This window comes from Myotis lucifugus, unplaced genomic scaffold, assembly GCF_000147115.1.
Source record: "Myotis lucifugus unplaced genomic scaffold, Myoluc2.0 scaffold_15, whole genome shotgun sequence".
In the NCBI taxonomy this organism is placed as follows: domain Eukaryota; kingdom Metazoa; phylum Chordata; class Mammalia; order Chiroptera; family Vespertilionidae; genus Myotis; species Myotis lucifugus.
Genome location: NW_005871063.1, coordinates 6,310,341 through 6,336,994, shown reverse-complemented (window position 1 = coordinate 6,336,994; position 26,654 = coordinate 6,310,341). Strand labels below are relative to the sequence as shown.

General features: G+C 43.2%; 1 protein-coding gene across 4 annotated transcripts in view; it reads left to right on the top strand.

Moving 5' to 3' along the window:
- Positions 1 to 26,654, top strand: part of ICA1 (islet cell autoantigen 1) — a 97,237-nt gene that overhangs the window by 16,816 nt on the left and 53,767 nt on the right. For all 4 annotated transcript variants that reach the window (XM_006085014.3, XM_014452441.2, XM_023750758.1 and 1 more), the window contains 2 exons: positions 207 to 330; positions 4,440 to 4,638. In XM_006085014.3, coding sequence (XP_006085076.1) covers positions 207 to 330; positions 4,440 to 4,638 — 323 coding nt within the window. The remainder of the gene's footprint in view (positions 1 to 206; positions 331 to 4,439; positions 4,639 to 26,654) is intronic.

Genomic DNA, 26,654 nt, shown 5'->3' with positions numbered 1-26,654 from the left:
TTTGATCCCTCGTTTTTGTAAATGGAAGAACAGCACAAAAGTTAAATGGAGGGGGTGGGGAGCTTACCTTGTAACCTGTCACTTGGATTTCATTTCATCTCATCTTGGACGCTAGCAAAGAGAGGACCTTGGGGTTTGTCTCTGTCCTTCACTCTGTAATAAAAATGCTCATTGTTCATGGCGCCTTTTGGTCTTTTCTTCACCAGTCTTGTCTCAAGAAGAAAACGAACTGGGAAAATTTCTCCGATCCCAGGGCTTCCAAGATAAAACCAGAGCAGGAAAAATGATGCAAGCGACAGGAAAGGCCCTCTGCTTTTCTTCCCAGCAAAGGTGTGTGGCCTTCCTTGGGGCTCTATTGGGGGATCTGCTGAGAATGTGGGACCCACTTACAAAGGGGACTCTCCCAATGTTCTTTAGAAGGCTCCTGCCTGAGACTGACAGGCTATTCTGTTCTCAGTGGTTAGTCTGTATTTATTCTCTGATGAAGATAACAGATATGATTTTTCTACTCCCTATTAATCGTTTTTTAAAATTCTTTTTCATATCTCTTCTGGGCTTTAGGGGGCATTTTATACGTCAATCACTGAGTGCTGTCCTAGGCTCGTATTTGACCTTGAGCACTGCTCCTAGCACTCAGTCTGGTCCCCTTCCAGCAGCTGATCAAAGCAGGAGCCTAATGAGACCAGGTGGAAGGGTTCCTTCTCTGCTCTCCGTGGACCAATTAACTCAGATCAGTATTGTTCAAGGCGCCCTGAACCATTCTGCTCAGACCCTGGCCAGCACTATCAGCAGTTCCACCTGGGCGGGTGTTGGAAATGCAGAATCTAGGCCCCATCGCAGAACTGCTGAGTCCAGATCTGCATTTCAATGAGATCCCCGGTTGACTTCCAGGCGCCTTCAGGTTTGAGAAGCTCTGGTGCAGAGGAAATGGTGCTAGGTCAGTGACTTCTTTTTTTAGCACATCCACGACTCCTTTTTAGGGTCCGTGTGGAACAAGCAGGAATCCCTGCATACAGTTGCACGTTGTGTCTGAGAAATTGACATTCCTCTCCTCCTCCTTCCCTAGTAACTGACAAGCCTCCAAAAATGTCACTCACTCCTATTAGGCATGATTATGCCTCAATAAGGCTTAGAGGTAGTTTCCAAAAATATTCAGGCTACAAAAATGTCACTTACTCAGACTGTCCAACATTTTCTCCTGTTAATTTCTTCTTACTGCTTTCTCTCCCTGTGGGCCAGGAGCAGGCCTGTTAACACAAGTGTTCCTATGGAAACCAAGGAAGGTAGGGTAGGAAAGAGACAACCAGGTCAGGTTTTCAGTGGTCCCGCTCCTGGGCATTTTGGTTCTTCCTAATGACATTTGGACGCCGACCTTATGGGCAGTGCCAACTTTCCTAATGATAACCATTTCTTATAATTCTCTACCCCGGTTTTCCAAGTAAAGTGTTTCCTTATCATCTTACATTGCACCTTTTAATCTTATTATAACTGTTTTTCCTTATAAAAATAATACTTATTCATTATAGAAAAATTTTAAAACAGAGAAAAACCAAAAGGACAGAATTAAAAAACAAGTCAAATTTTAAGAGACGACCCACTTTGAACCTCTTGATACTTTCTATCATATACTTACCCCAGCATGACAAGGATGCTTGATTCTTGAAAAATCTTTCATAAATTCTTATATGTTAATCATATAATTATTACTAATTTCAGTGGGAAGATTCTTATATAGACCTGCATACCAAAGTGAATATCCATTGATGAGAAACAAAACAAAAATGAATCCCTGGACACATTACTACAAACGCTACCATAGCTACATAGTTATTTTATATGGCTATCCAGTGATACCCTTTCATTCGTGTATACCGCATTATCTCACACAGCACACATTTTGTACGTTAAGTTTATGTAATCAAACCTTTGAATACAGATAAAAACAAGTAAAAGAAATCAACAAAACAATACAAATGATACGCGAAAACATCACTACTATAAACTAGCAATCTGCCTGTATCCATAATTTAATGCAGTTTGACAACTTTGCATTTTGGAAGGTGGTCTGCAGGGGGCTCTGGTTTCACGGCACTCAGCTGTTCACCAGGCACAGGGCATTCAACCGGCCCTCCTGAACATGGAGAAGTCGGAGGATTACACGAGACTCTCATGAAGTTGAAGTCTCAGCTTGAATGGACATCATTTGGGATGGGCCCGAATTTGTTTTCATTATAAACAGCATCATACCATACAATTTTCGTATAGTATTGCATACTGATTATTTAGTAAATTGATTTTTCTGATCAAATAACACCACCTTTTTTTGGTCCATATATACATTTAAAAAAACATCCTTAGCATAGTTTTCCATTGTCTAGGCGTGCCATATCCATTTCACCTGAGCCCTTCTGTGCAGTATTTGGGCAGGGTCATTTCCACCTTTACCTACTCAAGGATAAATGCGTTTGGAGTTGATCTTTGGGCACTTTGTTAATTGTTCCGGCTATGAATGAAAACGTGGGCCAGCCTTTCACTGAAGCTTGATGGTCCCGGTTATTGAGTTTTCCCTGGGTCTGGACTCAGTCCCTGGTACCACAAGTGAGGTTTTCACCTTTCTGATTTTATAGGAAGTAAGCTACAGGGGAATGAGATGTTTTCATATGCCTTTTCCTCTTCTTCAGGATCTTAATCTCTATCATCATGTCATCACATCTTCAAAAGTTTGAGTCCAACTTGCCAACAGCCCAAGAAATCGAGAATATTTTATTTCAAGACTCTTTTTCAACCAGTTTAGGAAAAGTGGCAAAATCCAATGAAAGAGATAAAAAAAAAGAGCCCAGGAATAAATGGGATCCTTAGGGGGCCAGCTGAGGACTATTTCTTCCTTTTAAAAAAATATATTTTTATTGATTTCAGAGAGGAAGGGAGAGGGAGAGAGAGAGAGAAACATCAATGATGAAAGAGAGTCATTGATCGGCTGCCTCCTGACACCTCCAGCTGGGGATGGAGCCCACAACCCGGGCATGTGCTCTTGACTGGAATTGAACCCAGGGCCCTTCAGTCCGCAGGCTGATGCTATCTCCACTGAGCCAAACCAGCTAGGGCAACTCTTTCTCGCTTTCAGTAGAGGGCTTCCATTTTATAAACATTCACATCAGCATTTGTTTTACTGACTTACTTGGTAGTCATTGCTACAACTGCTCATTCAATTTGATGAATGGTGAGTATTAAATTTAACCCAGTGCTGATAAAGCACAGGCTTACTTTATGGCACAACAATATGTCTTTGAAAACAACTCGCAACACCTAGGTAGGATGATGTGAGCAAGCTGTTTTTTAAAAAGTGCTGAATATTTAAAAGCAGTGCCTCATAGGCAAAAGGAGAACTAAAGGAAATAGTGAAAGGGATTTTTTTCTTAAACAGTTTATTGCTGTATCCATAATCGTGTAGTGCTATACACATGTAGGGCACTGAAGACATCGATGGAACAGCCAAGCGCTGACTTCAGCTCAGACACCATTGTTCCCTCCACCTAGGCAAGTTTACATTTAAATTTAAATATTCATCTTGTTTTTATTTTTTGAACCTTCACCCTGCAACTTCATGCAGATGACTTTTTTAAAGAGTGTGGTTCTTCTGACATTACTGGTTGGGGCAGTATTTTTCCCCTGCAAATAAATATTTTATCCAAAGTTTAATATGCATCAAGCATTTTTTTTTTGCTAAATAAGTGATGGTATGTTATAGCCAATATTATAATTATTTTACACCCACTTCCTTGTATAATATACATTCATTTCTAGTGTAGTATCCGTAAGTTTTGTTTTTTTCATAAGAATCAAATCACAGAACCTACCCAAAGGGCCTGACACAGTAAACCCTCAGTACATGCACTTCTCTCCCTTCCTAGACCAATTGAAAATGCTTGTCTGTGCTTCCTTCTTGGCTATTGGAACAAGCAGCAGATGCCAGGCCTTTGGAGAGTAACCCAGAATGGCCTGGCCATGGAGACCTAATCACACACAGGTCCATCCCTCCTCAAAGGGCCAAGCTTCAGAGCAGCAGCAGGCAGGGAGGGACTAAGAGTATACATGGGAAATGGTTATTCCTTGACCTTTCTCCATTAACACAGGATTGGTGCCAGCTTCCAAGTGTTCTTTGCCCAAGCACGAGGCCACCCCCAACAATAGGGATGGAAATACTTAGTTTTTAAAATAGAACAGTTAAGTAACAGTCATCTAAGAGATCAGTACATGGCTAATCATCTCTGGTGGACTCATCAGTTCACCTACATTTCAGTTATAATTCAAACATTTCTGCAGCGTCGTCTATGTTCCAGGCATTGTGCTAGGCTCATGTATTTAAGATTGGTAAGTTGCCAAGGATTCAGATCTCTAGCCCACTTAGTTTCAAGATTGTGGCTTTATCCTCGGTCTAGGTTGGCCTTACGAAATCCTTTGTGTCGATTTCACCAAGAAGTGGAGACTTTTCGGCATCGGGCCATCTCGGACACGTGGCTGACGGTGAACCGCATGGAGCAGTGCCGGACTGAGTACAGGGGGGCATTATTATGGATGAAGGACGTGTCACAGGAGCTTGATCCAGACCTCTACAAGCAAATGGAGAAGTTCAGGAAGGTAGGAGATTTTATGAGGGTTACCAAAAGGGGTACCTGCTGGAAGGTAATGAGGTGTGATTTGAATCCCTCCAGTGAAGAAGACAGAACTCAAAAGCACCAAGGATGCAATTAATCATCGCTGGTGTCTTTTTATGTGACAGAATACCAATTAATGTGATATGTAATTCTCTAAGGATACAAGTGAAGAGACAGCTGGAAACTGCGGGGACTTAGTTACTGGTTCTAATTGAAGTCAGATTTTCATATAATGTGCACTTTTGGTAAGGCTGTCATTTCTAAATGCCTTTTCATGCATAACTAAAAAAATCATGACTGGATCAAATGAAACTGGAAGGTGAGAACAGACTATTGTGGAAACCCTTTTTAATTACTAATGCATATTAAAATTAATAGAATGATAATGCTCCTTTGTTTTGTGAATTGGCTCAGAAGCAGTAGGGTTTCGTTGTAGGATTAAAAAATACAGCATTGACTACATCTGTGATCTCTTCAGAAATTTGAGGGAAATATATAGCAGAGGAGGTGGGTTTGCTCCTAAATTTCCCTGAAATAACCATGAGCAGCAGAGAACAGTGTTCGCTTGTGTGTTTTTTAATTATCTTGTCAGTATAACTGCTTTGGAGATTCATTCAAACAAGGATACATCCACCACCAGGTGGCAGTCATGCACTGAGTATTTATGAAAATGCAGCCTTGGGGGTTTTTTGTTGTTGTTGCGTACATAGTCTTGGGTTCTTTGTTTGGTGGATTTAGATATATTTCTGGGTATGAAAGAAAAAAATAAAGCAAATGTTAGGTTTGACATAATATTGTATTGACTGTCCTATTACTCATTTCAGATGAGTCAGTAATATTGCTTAACAATCCCTAGGTTTCTCTTTAAGCACATCATTGCAGAGCTGTGAATGGGGAGCCCCACTGGTAGGAAGGAGTTTAGATGTGGGCTGTGTTGGATGGGGGATGCGTGTGGGGGTGCAGGGGAGGAGGGACCTTCTGTGGCTTAAGAATAAGGTCACCAATTCTTGACCTAGGTGTTAGATTCATACAAATTCTTTTAAAAGTTAAATCTAGTTCTGGTTTGTACTGTAGAATCCCTCTCTGCGAAGGAAATCAGAGTCCATTTTATGTCTGATCAGAGATGACCTTAATGTGCTAGCAGCATCTAAGTTCTTGTAAGGCAGACTCTGAGCTCATGGACAATCAGAACTGAAAAGTCCTTTAAAAATGAGTTAGTGAAACTCACTCATTCTATAACGGAGGATACCCAAGGCCCCAAAATAGTAAATAAAACTTGTCAAGAGTTGATAGCTACTCGATGTTGGCAAGCCCAGGCCACCTTTGAGATTTCCTGGCTTTCTTATCGGGCACGTAATTTAGTTTGTCTTTGACACTTTATTTTGGGGTTGAAGGAGGATGGGAGATGGAACGGAAAGGTTAAAAAAAGAAAAAGGGGGGGGGAACGTTAACATTATCTACATGGTGTGGTGCCAGTCGCTTTATATCTACTATCCTTTAAATTTCATAATAATCAAAACACAGATTTCATTTTATGGGTGAAGAAAATGGAACCTATTTTAAGTGACTAGCCCAGGGTCAGACAGGGAAATGAAAGTCAGAATCCTAGAAAATCACGCATAATTTTTTCCCTAAGAGGAAAAAAAAAAGGGAAGTTGAAGAACATACATAAGATTTAAAAGGGCGTTTTCCTAGTTATTCCGCTCCTGTGATTTATTCACTCAACGAACATTTATTGAGCACCTTCTATGTGCCAGATAATAAAAGTAAACGTATGATTATTCTGGAAGGCCGGAGAAGTTCATGTGGAATTGTGTTTATTTGGTTTTGTTTTGGAGGGTGGTTACTAGCTGTGTAGGGATGAAATAAAAACCAAGCCCTTCGTCATTTGGTTTGAATGTTGAAATATTACCCACTGTTTAGTGTGATCAGTCTGTTGATTTTGGAAAATCTGGTTGAAAAAAATTCTTTGCCATAAAGAAGGAGCTGAAGTGATGCCTTACCCCAGTCCCATGTGTCCTGGATTTAATTTAATAACAGAACATGGTGTACTTAGAATTTGGGGGGTGGGAAATTTTAAGAAGTCAGATGTGAATATATATTTGACGAAGCGAGGCTTTCCATGGGGACAGGGACTGGACTGCTTCTCTTTACTACCATCACCCGCGGCCAGTCCAGCACCAGTCCGTACCCGTAGCAATGCCAGATTCCAACCATTGCGTTTGAAGTGCCAGAAGCATGTTTTCTCAAAGCTCCCCAGAATTCCCAACACAGGCAACTGACCTTAGATGTTTTGGAAATGGACGTGTGTGGTTTTGCAGGTAAGAAGTGGCATTATTCATGTGTGGGTTGCTGCCCTCTTTGGAATGAATTTAAACTGTGGAATTGGCTCTTCTCTTGGAGTTCATAACATGAAATTTCACTTTGAGCAAGCTTTTGTGTTCTGTCCCAGTTAGGATTTCATTCTAAACAGCTCTCCACTGATCTCTTGGAAAGTGTTAGTTCTCAGTCCTCAGGGTGAGAGGCCAGGCTGCAGGTGGCTCCTTAGGTCCGCTGTGGGGGGAGGGGGGGGGAATGTCAGTCTCCCAGCGTCTCCTCCTGCCACCATCACGTTTCAACTGAGGACTCTCCAACCAAAGTTGTATTTTACTATAAATTCTGTTCTTTGAGTTCACACTTTCCAAGGAGATAGAATTCTAATCCATACCTCACAAATGGGATCCCCCGACTGTAGTCTTTAGTATACATTCACTCATTTATTCATTCATCCAACCAATGATACTGAAGCCCCGCTGCATGCTGGGCCATGTGTGGGATATAGTAGTGAATGCACAGACGTGCTCACTGCCTTGCTGTCACATGTAGTCACTTGGGGTAGAGCAAGAGCTAGCACATTCTCCACCCACGAGGGGTACCTGCAGCAAGGGGCATCTGACCAAGATGCGAAGGATGAGTTCGAAGGAGCAAGGTGGAAGGAGAAGGGACAGCAGAGCAGAGTTCCAGGCTGAGGAAGCAACTTAGATAAATACTTTTAGGTGAAAGCACTTCTAGAGACCAGAGTACAGAAGGTGGGTGTGGGAATGGTGGTGCCCAGACCAGGGGCCACTGAGGTCAGCAGAGCTGAACCAGGAAGGACATCTCCCAGAGGGCTCAGAGGGAGTGGAAGGGTTGAGGAGGGGAGGGGCATGATTAAATCAGTATTCTCCATAGCTCAGATTTTTTTTAAATTGATCTTAGAAAGAGGAAGGGAGGGAGGGAGGGAGAGAGAGAGAGAGAGAGAGAGAGAGAGAGAGAGAGAGAAACCTTGATGTGAGAGAGAAACATCAATTGGCTGTCTTCCAAATGGGCCTGGACCAGGGATCAAACCCACAACCTGGGTATGTGCCCTGACTTGGAATGGAACCCGCCACCCTTTGGGGTATGGGGACAACACTTCAACCTACTGAGCCCCACTGGCCAGGGCCAGCTCACTCAGAGTTTAAAGTGGAGGATTGGAAGGACCAAGCGTTGAGCCTGGGAGTGCTGCTAGGAGGCTTTTGTATGAACCATGGGGTGCCTATGGAGTGAAGAGGGCAGTAGCCCAAGGAATACACTGCTCTGACCTTTCCCAGACTCCGCCACAGCATCACTTTAATTACAAAGCTCTTTATTCTTTTTAGATATGAGCAACATAAGTGTAAATAAACAAATAGCAAGATCCAGTGTGCTTTCACCTCCAACCAAATGCTAAGAAACGTTTTCAAGAACACACAGCAAGCGTGGCCGGAATGATGAATGAAAAACTTAAAAGCAAATGAAGTAAATCATCTGTTTCCCTCGTGGCACCCTGTGAAGCTCATGGGCCAGATGACAGAGCTCTGGGCAGCAGCATTAGTAAGCATTTATTAAGGGCCTGTATTTGGGGATGGAAATACAAAGAGGTGGGAAAGCTTGATCCCAACCCTCAAGAAGGGCCCTGGCAGTCATCTGTTCCTTCTCAAAAGTACCGTGATAAACAAGACACCTGGAGAGTGGCCATATGCAGCTCTTCTCCTAAAGACCAAGTAATAGGTAGTGGTAGATGGATCAGAGAGGGCGGGGCTGGGCCTGTGTGCGGTGGGAAGCCCCTCCTGGCAGCATGACTCACCCCAGGAGGGAAATGGACAGGAGGCTACACCAGGAGGCATTTTATGGGCAGTTACAACGTGTGATATATGTGCCCTTTGAAGGCAGAGTGAAAGGGTATCATTTAAAAATAGAAGCCGGCTTCTTGTAGCCGATTACATCAGCTTACGTTGTGAGCTCACGGGAGAGCTTTTGCAGCCCGATGCCCTTGAGAGAGTCCTCCTGTGGTCAATTAAGTGCCTTGTTTTTCTTGAAAGTCAGAAACGGGATGGAGGGTACTTCTTCTAAATGGAATAAAAGCTGTGGTAGGTGTAAGAAAATAGTTCCGAACCCTCTGAAGAGATAACATGGAAATGTATACGCGGGCATTGGTCTGAGTCGGAGCCCTGACAGACAAGGGCAAGAGGACTGGCGTTTTAATGAGGGCCATTTATTAAATGGCTAAATGAAACCCTGCAGCATTTGTCTAGTGTTTCATCACCATAACTCAGGAGGGGACCTAAAAGGTAAAAAGTGGGAATGCCGCCCCGTATTCTCAGGCTTCTATTTAAAATAGTGTTCGGTTTTTGAGCTCTGTTCATTCACCAAAGCCATATTATCAGAGGACATGTCACTGGGAGAAGGCTTAGTAACTAATGGTGGTGGCTTAGTGGGTGGGGCCTTATTAGGGACATCAGTCAGTGGTGTCCCCGTGTCGAGTCTACAGAGCTTGGTCAAGGACTAGTAAACAGCAGTATTGACATGAGAGAGTTGGGTTTTTTCCCCTGTGGACGAAGACGGGTTAATTAATTTGACAGTGTCATTAATTACGGCTGAAATCATTGGTCTTTGTCAGAGGTCGGGCTCTTGTAGCAATTGAGGGCAGGTCCCATGAGAGCTGGAGACGCCAAGTAATAACGCAGGAGTGTCCCCACTCAGCCATCTCCCCGGTCGGTGAGAAAGGCCTCGCGTTTCGCCTGGGCCTTCTGGCTTTCTTGCTTAAACCAGTGTTCTGCTTTGGTTCAGTGCCAAGAGCGGGACTGAGACCCCCACCCCCACCCCGCCCCAGCAAATCGGGTCGAGTGAGGGTGGAGCATTTCAGCTTTGGATCCATGCAATGGACCGACACTATCTGTCTAAGCAGCATCCTGACTCTCGGGGCTTTGCTTCATTCATACATAAAAGGGGTGGGGGGCTTGCCCCGTTATCACTCCCGTCTCTTCTAGTTCTAAAATTCTGTGCACGGGATTGAGTTCTCTGAGGAGGTGAAAGCTCCTTTTGTAAAGCTGACCCTCTTTATGCTGTTTCATAACCCTCCGTTTTCAATTGTTGGGTTTTGGCGTGTGCTTGCTGTTTGTTTTATTTTGGTTGTTTAACTAGGGTGCCTGCTTTTTTTGTGGTGCCCAAGAAGATTGAATCGAGCTGCTGAACCCCACCCTTGGGTTGCTGTCTCTTTATACTACCCAAAGGCCATAGGAAAAACATGCCATTTTCACATGGCACAATTGGGAAGGGAACGAATAATTACACCCTTGCTTTCCTGTCTGAATTTCATGAGATTAGGCCTTTGGGGCCTTGTGTGTCTTTATTGATTTCCCTTGCTGAACTTGGTGAACAGCAAAAATTAGTTTCAGGGTTAAGCCAAGACCATTTGGAGTAGCAGGCACGAAACAGATAACTCGCAGAGCCCATGGCTGGCTGGCTGGCTGGCTGCGGCTCCTGGTTGGAAATACAAGGGAGGAGGAAGGTTCATGAGCCCAGTTGGGATGGCTCTGTACTGTGTTCCCAGCCCTGCCTGCAGCAGCTGTGACAGCGCGGCTAGGTCTGTAAGTCTACTGCAATGTCCTCATCCACTAAAGGAGATACAGGTGTGCTCACCACGCCCTCCTCCAGCTGTCCCATTTTTCTTATTCTTTCTCTAAATCATTAAACTCTAAAATCGCTAAGCTCCCCTGTAGAGACGTGGAGGCGGGGAGCAGGGCTAACACGCCTTCTGTCAGTGTAGTGGTTTCCTCCCACTTCAAGCAAGTTCTGGTCTTGCTGGGTCAGCCTGGTCTTGTTGCTGTTGCACTAATATTAGAGCCTGGAAAAGAAGAGTGTTTCACTCATCATTCTTGGGTAGTGTTTACAAACGGATCATGGATCTCTCTTATTTAGATAGTAATACTTTCGCAAGGGTCAGAAACCCATGACCCACAGGCCAGCCGCCTGGTTTTGCAAATCAAGTTTTTTTATTGGAACACAACCATACTCATTCATTCACTTGTGTCTGCGGCTGCTTTCATAACACCCTGGCACAGCCGAGGAGTTGTGTCAGAGACTGCTGTGGCCCACAGGGCAAAACTTGCTTTCTGCCCCGTGACAGAAAAGAGTTTGCTGGCCCCTGATTATAGGAACCTGTAGTACATGTTGAGGTGAAGAAGTTTTGGGGATTAAAACTTAATTTTTTAATTATGGTAGATACACAAAATAAAACTTACCATCGTCACCATTTTTAAGCACCAAGCTCAGTAGTAAGTCTGTTCACATCATTGTACCACCGATCTCCAGAATGTTCACATCTTGCAAAACTGAAACTAATACCCATAAACAACCAATCCCCGTTTTCCCTCCCCCAGCCCCTGGTAACCACCATTCTACTTGTGGTTCTTATTAATTTGACGACTTTAGATACTTCATATAAGTGGAATCATGCACTATTGGTCTTTTTGTGACTTGATTTTTTCATTTGTGCATACCATCTTCAAGGTTCATCCATGTTGTAGCATGCAGCAGGCTTTCCTTCCTTTTTAAGGCTGAGCAGTATTCCACTGCATGTAACAGTATGTATATACCACATGTTATGTATTCATTTATTTAGCAGTGGACACATGTGGGTTGCTTCCCTAACTCTGGGCTATTATGGTGCTGCTGTGAACATGGTGTGCAAATACCTCTTCCAGACCCTCCTTTGGACCCCAAATATATAATAAGCATGATATGCATCTCACAAATGTTTTTATTATCAAGTGAAATTTAATCCTGCCACTGACTAAAAATGAGACTCAGGCTTTGTAAGCAAGGAGTCATTTGATTTTTATCATCATCTGAGAAGATATTGTCTACATATACGAATTCAGTTTATATTATCTAATTTTTATAAAAATAGTAATCACTGGTAGGGGTTTTTTAAATAAGCACATGTAATATTGTAAAAGCTAATGTGTTGGCTTGAAATAGATTTTTTCATGTGAGGGTTAGAGAGGACTGCTTCTCTCTTGAGAGAAATAGTGAATGTCCGCATGTGGATTTCTCTGATCATTTGAGGGGAAAGCTTGCACAACTCTCCAGTGTCAGAGTGGACTCTGGGCGAAAGTGAGTTACCGAAAGGTGAACTGATCCAGCCCAGGATAGTTTTCCTTTTGCCAGGTTGTCTGGCTTTTCTCCAGAAGACGTATGTGTATTAGATATCACACGCAGGCCTGGTTGCTAGAATTTCCTGGGTGATAATGAACAAAACATACAGGTTTGACTGAGTAGAACCATCAAGTTCCAGATCAAAATGCTGCCATACCATGAGTTCCATCTCAAAGCACAGGCTTCTGGTGCCTCGGCGGCTAGAGTCTGTTGGATGGATTCATTATTTCCATGTTTCATCATGTTGTGCTTTTGGCTGCAGGGTCAGAAGGATGGCTGGTGCCCAGGCCACCACCACCCCCCTCCCCAGCAACCACAGACTATTCCATCTGCCTCCGTCGGCTTTTGGTAGCTGTTGAAGTAGGTGTCAGCTTAGATTACGGTTATATGGAAAACCACTGTGTCCAAGGAGTGTGATTTACTAGTTCCTATCTTTCTAGTTTGTCTCCAAGTCTGTCATATCTATATTATCCTCTTCCTTTTGGTTAAGAGCTCAAATATCGTCTTTCTTAGCTAGTCCTCTTCTTCTCTCATGACAAATCACTTGCAGTTTTTACCACTTTCTAGAATGTAGTAGAAAAGACAGTTGCACCCTGGTGGGTTAGCCCAGCATTCTCATTTTAAAATGTTTATGCTTTAAGGAAGCCATCTCACTATGCTATTATTCTTATTTTTTAAAATGGTTTTTACCATTTTAGATGGCAAAACCATTTTAAAAAATGGTTTACTTAGAATGTGAATTTTATTTAATTTCAAACAGGAGTAATATATCTACCATTTCCTGAATGGCAGATGGTTTGTAATATGCTAAGTTACTTTTATTAGAGTTGGAAAGAATTTTCTTCAAATACATTCTTCTTTGCAACCAGACTCTTCAGTGACAGAAAAAAAAATGAATGATTTGATGATTGTTTAAATTGTCACTTTTACATCAGGCTGGATTTATAAATTGGCTGTGGAGTGTTAATATTTCAGAAAGGAAGCTCTAAATCACAATTGCTTTAGGAAAAACCTGCATTCTATGTTCATTTGTCATTAGGAAATATTGAAAAGTTTTAAATAGCATTTTAAAGAATGATTGAATTATTGTTGTGACCCCCCCCCCCAGCTAAGCATTCCTAAGAAGATTAGTCCAAGCAGAGCTGGCCCCTTAGTGGAGTCATAGACTGTCATTGGATTCACAGGGTTCATTGTCTCTCAATGGAGCTCAGAATCCCATGGTATCCTGACTCCTAAATCTATCCACTTTTTCGTGTTTGAACTATCAAAAGAATGAGTCAATAGAACACTGGTACTTTCCATTTATAGTTCCGAAAAATAAACTTTAAAAAAATGTATTTGCTGATTCCTTGGTCTCCAGTGAACTGGTCCAATCCTTATCTAAGAGGGAAGTTAGCCAAGGATCAGTTCTCATGTTGCCCAAGTTATGTTCACAAAAGTGCACACAGTTCCCCACCACTTTCACTCACTTCTCCCAAAGAGTGGCTTCACTCTGCTTCCTTGAATGAGTTTTTGGTAAAACCTTAAACAGAAAACAGCTAAGTATGTGTGCTCTCCTAGCATAAAACTTTCAGGACAATTCCAGGTATCATAAAATGATCCCTAGTGAGAAAAAAATAAGTTTCATAATATAGCAATTATCCCAAACTAAATCGTTATCCCACACAAGATAAATACAACCCATATAGAGGAGCCCTAAAATCTTAAACCGACCAATTTGACATGAACTCGGGAGCCCTAACGAAAAGCAGGGCCTCGAAAGGCCATTGATATAACTTTGAAATGAAATTCCCACATGCATTAATCAGGCTTCTGTTGTTCCCATCAAATGAAATATGATTTTAGGGCTTGGTAACACTTCACAGTTGATTGGCTCTCTCTATCCAACTACCCATCTATCTGTCCATCCATCTATTTAAATTCACTCCCCAGCTGTGATTCTGAGACAACCATTGTCATTGAGATGCTGATTCTTTACTGGTGCTTCTGGTGACTGCTGACATTGGAATAAGGGATACTTCTCAAGATAGATTAATTATATAAACAAATTGAGGGATAGAGGGGTTTTTTTCTGTTTTGTTCCTTTAAATAGTTTTTTTTCTGGGCTTTTAAAGGTGGAACTCTGCATTCTCATAAGCAAAAACCATTCATGGGTATTAGATCATGTTCTGAGAGAGGTCCAGGCAAAGAGACTTGGAAAATACCCACATACAGGGAGGAAGAACCATATGAAAAACCCACAGATTAATGCATGGGAAAGAAATTGCTCAAATAGACAGGGAAGCTGAAAAGAAACTAGTAGAGTAAAATATATTACATTTAGGATCTTTTTCTCTCTCAAATGGTTTCTTGTTAAATTAGGGGCAGGGGGAGTAGCAGGGGTACCTGGCAATAATAATTATTTCTGGGGCAGGAGACAAGATTGGGGAATGCCATGAGAGGAGATAAGAGATGAGAATGAGGTTGAAGTTTTACTGCATGCCTTCTTGTGCCTTTTTTTTAAAAATCCTCATCTGAAGATGTGTTTTCATTGATTTTAGAGAGGAAGGAAAAGAGGGAGGGAGGGAGAGAAGAGAGAGAGACATCAGTGTGAGAGAGAAACATTGATCAGTTGCCACCTGTATGCTCCCTGACTGGCGATCAAACCCACAACCTAGGTATGTGCCCTGGCAGGGAATCGAACCCGAGACCTTTGGGTGTATGGGACGACATTCTAACCAACTGAGCCACCCAGCCAGGACTTCTTGTGCCTTTTAAATTTTGTGCCATATGCATATATTATCCTTAAAATAATATGTATAAAAATAATGACGATGAATGAGATTGGCATGAGAACTATAAGATTGGTAGAAGGAAAGGGATAATGATAAAAACTCTTAAGTGGATAAAAACGAAGAGTGTTTTTGTTGTTGTTTTGCTTTTAATAAAAAGGAAAAAGAGGAGGCAGGCTTTAGAGGCAAAGATGGGAGCTAAGTTCCAAAGGTGATGTCATAGGGCAGCCGGATGGAGGAGGTTGGTGGATGAAGTCATTTTTGAAAGCTATCAGCAGGGAGAGCCATGTGAGGTGGTTAAGTCGCTGAGGAATAAAAGGATCAAAAATAACGCCTGAGGGAAACCCACCAAAACCAGGAAAGAGGATGAGAATGTTGCTTTTAAAAGCCTTCACTGTTCTGAGAAAACTGGAATAAGCATGGTTATACTTTCCCTGAAGGGGGAAAAGGTGAGAAAGTAAGTAGATAACTTTTCCCATCACCCTCACTTGCATCCTAGAAGAAACTTGTTCTATGTTTTGCATCAGTGAGAATGTAGAGAAAACCCTTTCCCAAAAAAGAATCAAAGAGGGAGAGGGCAGCTACTGCAGAGGGAACAGCCTCCACATTTTCTGCCCCACACTAGGGCCTTTGAGTGGGTTCGCAGCATCCTATAGGCTGACATTTGATCTCTTAACTTGGAGGGTTTCTGCTGGCTTTAATGACTTGTTCTGTGTTCATCATTCACTTCTAATTCTCATTCATGCTATTCAACATGCTCAGTCAAAATCTTTCCCTGCAGTGTCCCTCTCAACTCTTTTCTCTAAATCTGTTTTCTGCTAAATTTCTGAAATCCAGCCGTTTCATCAGTCCCTTTTTATTGGTAGCCTTCCAAGTTTTATAGACGAAATCAGGAGTATTTATGCTCCTGTGAGCCCTAATTTTGTCATTAAAATTTCCTGAGAAGTAGTATCAATTGCCATAAATCAAACTATATCCCTTTGGCTTCCTAGTATTTATTTATTACGAGTTTATTTTTAATACATTCACAAGGGCCTCCTAAGGCTCAAGTTTAAAAAGAAATGGACATGCACACAGATTCTAGGCCGCACATCGTTTTGTGCACACATTATGGATGGGGCTGGGGCTCCCACTAATGAAGCATTCCTGTCAAAATCAGATACGACTGGGAGGCCTAAGGACATAGGGTTTCCAGAGACTGCAGAGCATACTCAGGTTTCCCTGGGATTTTATCACGGTCGCCACAAATCAAGTGTTTTAGAGTAAAAGGTCACAAGCATCTTTAATTTTAAAGCTTTCCATATCTTCCTCATCCAGGCTGTGTAGGCGAAGCTTCCTCCCCCTCCCTCCCCGAGCCCTGCCAGGAAAAGCCAGTGATTTGTAAATTAAAGCTATGTCAGCTAAAGCTTTTATTGGTACTTATTATCCGGGCCTCCGTCTGCTTTTAATTTTAATTTTCTGCTGAAAGAACTAGCTTTACCTTAAGAAAAAAAATTTTTTTTGCATGTCTTCCACTTTAAAATAAAAAGTAACAGCTAAAAGCAGTGATGTGGAGGCAGACAGTAGTTAGGTTTCCTGAGTTAGAGTCCCTCTTCCTTATCCTTAATGTATTTTAGGTTTGGGCAAAGCCTCTTATATTCTGGATTGACCTACTTGTTCTTCTTCTCTGCCTGGCATGTCCCCACTTTCCCCGCCATTCTTCAGTTTCAACTAATAAATTGTGTAAGTAAAGTAGACATTAAGAAGTTGATGTTAGGAAAGAGGATTTTGAAAATAAAATGAAGATTTGATCAACTTTTTTTCACTTATGCTTCAATCAAGAAAATAAGAACAACATATTTTAAGAGAATGCTAAACATGAGTTGTACAAAAGTCAAAATACTGCTGTTTTTTCAGTATAAACTTTTTCATAATACAAAAACAGCAGCGATTTAAGCTCCACAGTGAACTATATGGTAGGTTCATTTATGCACGCTATTTAACATATTTGGATTTTTTCCCAGCCTAGGGATTTTCTTAGCATTCTGTGTTACAGATAGATGTAGCAGCTACTTAAATATGTATATAATGCAGACACTTTCTGATTCAATATTTGTAAAATGCTCTTCAGTCTACAATGCTGTTTCATAGTCATTACTTTACCAGGACCACACAGTAGTTCAGTGAGGGCACGAATGCTTGTCCCATTTCACAGCTGTGACCACTGAGGTGCCATGAGTCGACTGACTTACCCCAACTACGTATATGAACCGATGTCCTCTGGTGCCAAAGTCTATACTCTTCCCACCGCTTCCGCCCCAAGTGCCTCCTAATCTAATGAATGGATCTGTGTGTCCTGCTAAGCGGCTGTGGGAGAAGGTGTGTCTGTGTAGGGACCCAGCTACGCATTAAAGTAGCAGCCACATCTTCCAGCACGTTCTGTATCCTCTGGACTCATTTTCTCTGACCCTCAAGGTCACCCATAAAAAGTATTTGGATGTCTTATTTCCTTCTCACCAAGCCAGCCCATCAGTGTGTCTGTCCTCTGAACATCTAGTCATGTTTCTGTATTCAGCATTGAGTAGTTCTCAGGGTCCACCTTGTTCTGAGGACCCTTGGGAGGTGAAATGGCTGGTCTCATCATGGGTTCCTGGGGGTTGGGGCCCAGACCCTGCAGCAGTACAGTTCAAGCTCAGGGCCTCAAGTTGGAATGGATGATAAAAGGCTCATGGGTGGAAGGTAGACATCACGGAGGCCAGCACCCCAGCCCAGGATGCTGTATAAATTAATTCTCATTATTGCTTGCATGTTGGCTGGTAGGTTGAAAGCCAGTAGATCAGTGGTTCTCAACCTTCTGGCTTTTTAAATACAGTTCCTCATGTTGTGACCCAACCATAAAATTATTTTCGTTGCTACTTCATAACTGTAATGTTGCTACTGTTATGAATCGTAATGTAAATATCTGATATGCAGGATGGTCTTAGGCAACCCCTGTGAAAGGGTTGTTCAACCGCCAAAGGGGTCGCGACCCATAGGTTGAGAACCGCTGCAGTAGATGATGGAAAGGTTTTTACCTGTAACAGGAAAGTCACAGAAGCCCTACAGAAAATAGGCACAGGAAGTGAGCAGGCCACCTGCAACATTTCTCATCATAAAGGACATCTTCCCACATATCCAACTAACCCTGAGAGAGGGACTTTCTGGCCTGAGTATGGAATCTTCTGAGAAGCCAGTTGGACATGGAGAATCCTGGGTCCTGCCTGAGGATGCTGATTTATGAGGTCTGTGGCGGGGACCAGCAGTCCGATTTTTAGTGAACTCCCACCTGACTCCCTTACTGGGTCTGTGGATCACGCCTGGAGACGTCTTGTCTCCACACATCACCATAATATAGCCAGTGCTTACAATGACAACTGATCCATCAGAAAAGGTGGTTTTGTTATTTTAACAAGACAGACATTCAAGAAGACAAGTGTCTATTGAGTAAAGATTTCTTATTTTTAAAGTGTTTTTAATAGAGTAAATTTGAATTAGATAGAAAAATTCCTTAAATAAAATCACTTGATTCCCAGGAATCCTACTAAATGAATCATTATTCTGCTTCTTGATACTTTCCACACGTGTGCTTAAGCCCTAGAGCCTAGAGATTTGTATACCACAGACACTCAGCTATACTTACTTTGCCCATCTACAATCAATATTAACCTTGCTAATTAAATCTTTTCTCCTATTTCCACTACCCCCCTCCTCGGTGTTCTCCCGGTTGACTCAGAAAACTGAAAGAGCTCGAAGGAGCCTCCGGTTAGTTAATATCTTGAATTGATTACTTGGGATTATGCTGCTTTGTGGGCATGCAGCAAATAATTTTCAGAATTAATTTATACATGTTCAACACAGGGAATTTTCCAAGAGCAGTCTGGCACTGTGAGTGTCCCGATATGCATGCTTAAAAAAATGCCTACAGCATCATGAATAAATCCACCCAGCTGCATCCTGCCCCGGTCATGTGGTTTGTCTACTGCCCAAAGCTGGTCCATCCTCTCAGGGCCAGAACAGCCTAAGACAGAGAGAAGCCTTCACCACTGGGTCCCACGACACGGCCATCACATTACTCTGTGGTTTGTTACAGCTAATGTGATTCATAAGCAATGAAACTCAAACCCTGCCTTTGAGTTTCTTTCTGTAGCATGTACCAAAATGTTGAGGAAAAAGTCAAGGATGGTATGAAAATAGTAATTCACAAATGTCATTTGTCCTAACATGGCATTTCTGTGCATGGAGGATACACGAGAGGCTGTGAAATTATAAATAAAGAATGTCAGGGATAGCCGAAACCAGTTTGGCTCAGTGGATAGAGTGTCGGCCTGCAGACTCAAGGGTCCCAGGTTTGATTCCGGTCAGGGGCATGTACCTGGGTTGCGGGCACATCCCCAGTGGGAGATGTGCAGGAGGCAGCTGATCGGTGTTTCTCTCTCATCGATGTTTCTAGCTCTCTGTCTCTCTCCCTTCCTCTCTGTAAAAAATCAATAAAATATATTTTAAAAAAAAAGAATGTCAGGGATATAGTATGTTGTCATTTCTTGAAAGATACCCAGCCATTCTTGAATAGAACAAAAGCAACTTGGAAGTTGTCTGTATGAGGAAAAATAAAAAATTAACAAATATTTTATTAGAAGTTTATCATCTGTCAGCTACTGTCCTAAGCATTTGTCAGGAATAGGCTCATTCAAATTCTCCAAAGGGTAGACGCTGTGATCCCCTCTTCACAGTTGAGGACTTGGAAGCTTGGAGAGGGTAACTGTCCCCAATGTCACACAGCACCTCTACACACACACACACCTTATTTTCTAGACCCGAAGTGGTTTCTTTATGAGCGTGGGTGGTGGGGATGTGTAGACCTGTCAGTTAAATGAGGTTAAACAGCCTCCCTCATTTCAGTGTAAATGTTGAGTCTATTCAAAATTCTGCTTCCTCTATTCAAAATTCTGCTTCCTGTTAGTCCTGGTTCAAGCAGTCTCTTTGGGGATTCTCTTTCAGAATTCCACCCCGCTCTTCCTCCCCAGGACAGCATTGTCCCAGGGGGGGATAGCATCCTTGAAGCCATGCTCGGTCCCTGGCTCCTTGCTTGTCTTTGCTGCAGCATGGCCCTCTGGGCTTGCATAGTATGCCCCTGAAGCACGTGGCTGGGGCAACAGTGTTCTAGGAGCCTCAGTCACCTTCCTTTCATGAGTCACCCAATTGGTAACTCATACTACCTTGGACTCCAATGTGGCCCCCAGCCCAGGGCCACCCCTGGCAAGCTCACTAGCAAACACTCTTAGCCGCCTTCCTATCCTTCCACAGGCCCTGTGAGCACCTCTGGATTGCTGCTTCTCCACACCCCAAAGCCCAGGGAGACACTGGGGAGTTACCATTGGGCCCTCCTTTGTCAACCGCACTGCTTTACTTTGATGCAGCTGATCCTGTTTGGAGCTGACACAGGCCTGAGAGGCACACTGCCCGCCTCCCACCCTGCAGACTCCCAAGCAGGTAGACGGGCCCAACACACACTGCCTGCGGTTCTTTCTTAGTGCTTCTCTCTCTGGGACAAAGTTGGGCCCATGTGTCATTGCCCACTTCCCCGACTGACTGCCCTAGCCCAGGAGGAGACGGGCAATCTTTCTTCCTTCCTCTCTCTGGCCATTAAACTCCAACTCCTACCACCACCATGTGAAAAGTATAATCAAGTCCACCGACGGAAGTAGGAGATATTGTATATTTTGGCTTAGAGCTCTAAGAAAAAGAACAGGTGAGATATTCACATTTAGGAATTGTTGGTAGCTGTGATTGAGGTACATGAGAAAAGGTGAGATCCCTTAGAAGAGGATTTGGAATACAAAGGGAAAAGGAGACTGGAATTTCAGCATTCAAGGGTCCAGTAGAGGAGAAACCAAAGATATAAAGAAAAAGCAAGATTGTTTGGTTTGTTAACGAAACCAAAAAATGAACATATCTCAAAGGAAGGATGCAAACTCTGAATGTCCCCCTGTTATGTCACATACAATGAAGAATAAAACATGCCCCTGGATTTAGCATCAGCCAAGCATGTTTTATGGGTTTGCTGAGGAAGGTGCATGTGTGGAAGGAGGAGGCATCGCCCTAATACCCGTGTTCACGTGAGTGGATGTTTGGATGCTGTTTCAGTTACTATGGCTGAGTAAATCACTCCTAAACTTAGTAGAATAAAGCAGCCATTTATCATGCTCACAGATTCTGTGGGTTGGGAATTCAGACAGGGCACAGAGATGACCCTTGTGACTTCCAAGGCAAAGGACAATAGTACGGCTTTGGAAGGGCGCTTTTTCTTGGGATGCTTGCCCTTAGAACCCAGCCAGCAACCAGCATCAGCCATTAGATACGTGGGCAGGTTGGGCTTCCGCACAGCTTGGCAGCATCCCCAGATGAAGAGCAGGTTGGAAGCTGTATTGTCCTCTTGCCTTGGAAGTCACACGGCGTCATCTCTGCATGCCATTCATTAGGGCAGGCAGTTAGGAAGTCTCTGCCTTGTGGACCTGGAAATATTGCTGTGGTCACTTTTGCAAAATGCACTCTGCCACATGACCTGTCAGTTTCATTAGGCATTAATCAAAGCTATCTTCCGAGCTCCGGTGGCACACCCATTTAAAATAGATGTCATTTCCTGGATTCGTGCTTGCAAATACTCTGGAAAATGAAGGAGCCCCGGGAACCACAGTGTCAACCCTCTCAGAAAACCTAAAGAGCAGTTAGCTTTCCTGGCTACCCAAACCTTCATAACCTTCCTCAACTTAATCCTCCCTCTGCACTCTCAGCTCATAGCCTCCTACTCCAGTGAGAAATTTGCAAGCATCGGATAGCACCCTTCTAAGTATCCCCTGCTCTCTTTCCATGCCCTTCCCATGGAAACTCTCAAAAAACTTGTCTCCATTTACTCATCTCCTTATTATTCAGTCCTGCTGCTCTTCTGAAATGTCTGTGACTCCCCAAAGTCCAAGTTCTAGTACTTTTTTTCAGGCCTTATTTTAAGGAATCTCCTCTCTACAGTATTTTACAATGTGACTACTCCCTCCTGCTTCAAACTCTATGACCTTACCTTAGGGTAAACTCTATTTACCTTAAGGTAAATCATATACCCTAGTCTTTCATTGCTGCCTGATCATTTCTCTACTGTATTAATGTTGGTGTTTCTCAGGGCCCCATTCTTGACCTTCATGCTTTTCCTGAGTGATCTACTTATGCTGTTGATTTCACTAGTTGACTCCAAAATCTCTAGTGCAGTGCTCTCCCTCAAACCCATCCTAATATGTCCAACTGCCCCTTGAACGTCTCTACTTTCATGTAGAGGCGGGCCAGAACTGTGAATACAGGGCATCTAAAACTGATTTCATCGCCCTGTATCCCTGTGTCGCTACCCCATCACCAGCTCATTTTGTTCTCACTGAGGCTAAAAACCTAAGAAATATCTGATGCCTTACTTTGTTGTACCACCTACATCACCAGATTTGTAGTTTTTTTGCATTCTAAATATTTCCCAGATCAGTGCCTGCCATCTCAGCTCTCCTGCCTTCCTGGACTACCAGCCCTACCACACCTCCCTGCTTCAGGTCTGCCTGCACACAACCTGGTGTGATCAAAATGAAACCCAAGTCCAACCACATCGCGTCTCTGCTCGGTGGCTGCTGAGGCCACAGGATCAAGTTCAAGCTCCTCAACATCCCACAAAGCCCTCTGTGGTTTTGCTCTTGTCCAAATCTAGGGCCTTACCTCACACCACTTCCAGCCTCATAGTTTATGCTGCAAAAACTTCAAGCTGCTTAGTTTCCTCCAAACAATGAGCTGTTTCTGACACTCATTCCTTTGCTCATATTGTCTCCTCTGCCAAGAGAAAGGTTGAGGTCAATACCACTCCAGCAGGTAGGCAGTTGGTACCGCCTCAGCCTTGAAAAGGAAAATAGGAGTATGCAAGGGGAGGGCTGTGGGTGAGTTAGCACAGTGTGCAGGGCAGGATGGGTGGATGTTTGATAATGGGTGACACTTACTCAAACCACAGTTTCTGCCATAAGCCATTAACTTGCATTCTACTTCTTCAATATTTTGGCTTCTACCACCATCAGTATTGTTTGTCACATGCACAACTTACGGAAACTCTTAATTTTCAAAAGAAAATTCATAGAAATATGTCATTTCGGGATATATATATATATATATATATATATATATATATATATATTACTCTTCTTATAAAGTTTTCACTTACAGGAAACATTTTTTGTGAACTCCTAACATCCGTTCTACCCCGGATAGTTAGTCTAAGACAGTTGTTCTCCAAGTGTGGTCCCCAAACAGCTGTGTCAGCATTACCCAGGGACTTGCTAGAAAGGCAAATTCTTGAGCCCAGACCTACTGAATCAGAAATTCGGAAGGTGGGGCCCAGCAAGCTGTGTTTTAATAAGATCCTTCAGCTGATTCTGATTTATGTACAAGTTTGAGAACCACGGGTCTAAGGTAGTCTGGATAATCTCATTTTCCTTGCCACTAACTGGTTTTAGAATATATAGGTAACTCAATTCTAGCTTGTGAGAGATGAGAGGAAGTCAGTTCAGTAGCAAGCATCTGGGAAACGTGTTCTTGCTTTTAAGAAGGATTTTCAGGAAAAGATCACTCCTGTGCTGACCTGGATGTTATCATGCCTGGGTGTGACCCCTGGAGCAGCCTTCTTGGGACCATGGGGTAACACAGGAAATTGGAAAGGATTTTAGTCCTTCAGGACTTCACAGAGCCATTGATTGAATTAGCCAACTTTGGAGACTATTGTACTTCTAAAGTTTGAATTCGTTTCCTAATTATTTAGCTCTGTTTGAGTCAATTCTCTGGTGCTTGTTTAAAAAATAATAATTGCCTGGCCACGGTGGCTCAGTGGTTGAGCATCAACCTATGAACCAGGAGGTCATGGTTTGATTCCCCGTCGGGGCACATGCCCTGGTTGCAAGCTCGATCCCCAGTCATGCAGGAGGCAGCCAATCAATGATTCCCTCTCATCATTGATGTTTCTATCTCTCTCTCCCTCTCCTTTCCTCTCTAAAAATATATCAATAAAGATATATTTAAAAAATAATAATTGATGCATATACTTATTCTTTTATATACATGCATTTATTCACACTGAAAAATTCTTCCTTTGTTTTCTAGGGGGTACTAGACGGTGATTATAATTACTTACCACGAGTGAGGTTCTTTGAAAGCAAGCAAACCCCACATGTCTCATTCACTAGAATATATTGGCCACCCTTCACTTTAACAATCAAATAATGATGCTCCAAGCCCCCTCCCCTATTTTTCCTGGAGGTTCAGGACTTTCCCAGGAATTCCTGCCCAGCATTCTTGTGCATCCCACAGGAGTGCTGTGTTCCTCAATGCGACTGTGGCTGTCACATGTGTCCCAGTCAGCTGTCAGCCTCCATCCCACCAGGCCACTTTCCACATGTCATCCCTTGTCATCCTGTAGCTGGAGAGAATTATAATGCAGATGTGTGACTCCTCAATGAATTCATCAGCCAAGCGCTTTCGGAGTCCACTTCTGGAGAATGCCTCTCTGCTCTGTCCCCAGCGCGGCCCCATGTCCCCGGAGACAGCTTCGCCTTCCCACCTGGGAGTGCCATTGGCCCTGACTTGCCTCCCACTGAGGCTTTCAGAGATACTGAAGTCTTACTTGTCTAAAGGGAAACAGTGTGAGAAAAGCAATCTACCCACGAGGAAGATTAGCATTTACAAAGCTCTGCAGCTCCTCCTGCCCCCTTTCCAGAATATGTTCTTGGCTTTGCCTCTGTGTAATCAAAGACCTATGACAGTGCTCTTCCCCAAAACAGAGGAGAAAGTCCTCCTCAAAGATGAATTCAGACCTCACTCCTGTGACCACATTTGTGCTCCAAGAAGAGGTAGTCAGCAAGGGGAGAGGATTAGAAGGAGGACCTTGGAGATAAAACAGCTATTGGAGCCACCATGCCAGGCCTTTCAGGAAGAACAACACAGCTAGACCTCACAAACTAGAACTAAAGTGTCCCTCAGGCCCTGGCCAGTGTTGTTCAGTGGTTAAAGCACCAGCCTGCACAACAAAGGGTCATAGGTTCAATTCCCAGTCAAGGGCATGTACCTGGGTTGCAAGTTCGACCCCTGGCCCCAGTCAGGGTGCATTCAGGAGGCAACCAATTGATGTCTCTCACGTCAGTGTTTCTCTCTGTCTCTCTCCCCACCTCCCTCCTTCCCTCCCTTCCATTCTCTCTAAAAATCAATGGAGAAAATATCCTTGGGTGAGGATTAACATAATGAATGAATGAATGAATGAATGAGTGTCCCTCAGGTTTGCAAACTGTCTTAAGTCGGCCAAGAGAACTCCCGGGTTCCTGGTTGAGTGCATGGCTGCTCTCTGGGTCTGGGTCTTATTCAGTTCCCCATGGCTAATTATCTGTTTCTCTCCATATTCCCCAGTTTAAATTTCCAGGAGAGAGAATTTGATTGGGCTAGTTCATCAGTGTCTTTTGTGTTTGAGCAGAGCTTTTTATACCAGATGACCTCACAGGTCACTGACCCAGATGGAATGACTCCCTTGGGTCAGGTGGCAACCCCAGGTCTAATCAGCTGTGTTGAGGGAATGGAGGTGGGGGTGAGGGACAGGGTCACAGGGTAAACCACAAAGCCACTCCTCCCCAGGGAATAGGCTAAGGTTGCTCCTTCAGCAGAGGCTGTGGGTCGGGCCTGGCCGGGGCAATTACTGCAGTGTAACCAAGTAGCACAATACAGCCCTTTCTGCAGGGAACACAAGGGAGAGCTGACTTTTAATTAATGATTGACATCCACATTTTGACCTCATCAAGTTGTTCTTTCTGGGCCTCAGTTTCTTCTATAAAATCAAATAGTTCATCTTAGTGATTTTTAAAAAATCTTTATTGTTGAAAGTATTTCATAAGTCCTCCTTTTCCCCCCATTAACCTCTTCCAGCCCTCTCCTGCCTCCCCTCCCAGCCCCTCACCACGCCATTGCCTGTGTCCACGGGTTATGCATATATGCACACAAGCTCATTGGTTGATCTCTCCCCACCCACCCTCCCCTGCCTTTCCTCTGAGGTTCAACAGTCTGTTCATGCTTTTATGTCTCCGGGTCTATTTCTGATCATCAGTTTATTTGGTTCATTAGATTTAGACCTTCTTTTTAGGGCAGATCCAGGTTTTATAAGCCTAGTTTGTGCATTATTTGGAACTCTACAGGAAAAAAAAAAGTACAACATTAGGTACAAGGCCTTAGAAGGGGCCCTGAAACTCAAGCTTTCTGAGTTTCATGTAAATCCTCTGCTTCTGTCCTTAAATTCTGTGGTTTCTTTTTGGTCATTGTTCTGAATCCTGCCTAGCTCTTGTGCTCACAGTGTGAGCCTTTTCTGATGAACCACACACAGGCTGGTCTTGCGTTTCATTCCCAGAGAACAGTGTGTTCCCCAGCAGCCCCTTAAATAGACTACAGGCAATTTGCTACTTTGAGAAGGTAAAAAATTTGGTCCACAAACATTGCACAGATTTGAAGTGTATTGTTATGATATTGGAATTCATTAGCATTGAATTAATAGAATTAATTAATTAATTGGAATTCATGAATGTTTGCAGAAATCCCTTCCCTTTCTAACTGTATATTCTTCAAGGTGTATTCATGCCACAAAAATGATGGCAGTTTATCTCAGCTAATGTATCTTCAGGCTCTTGATGTG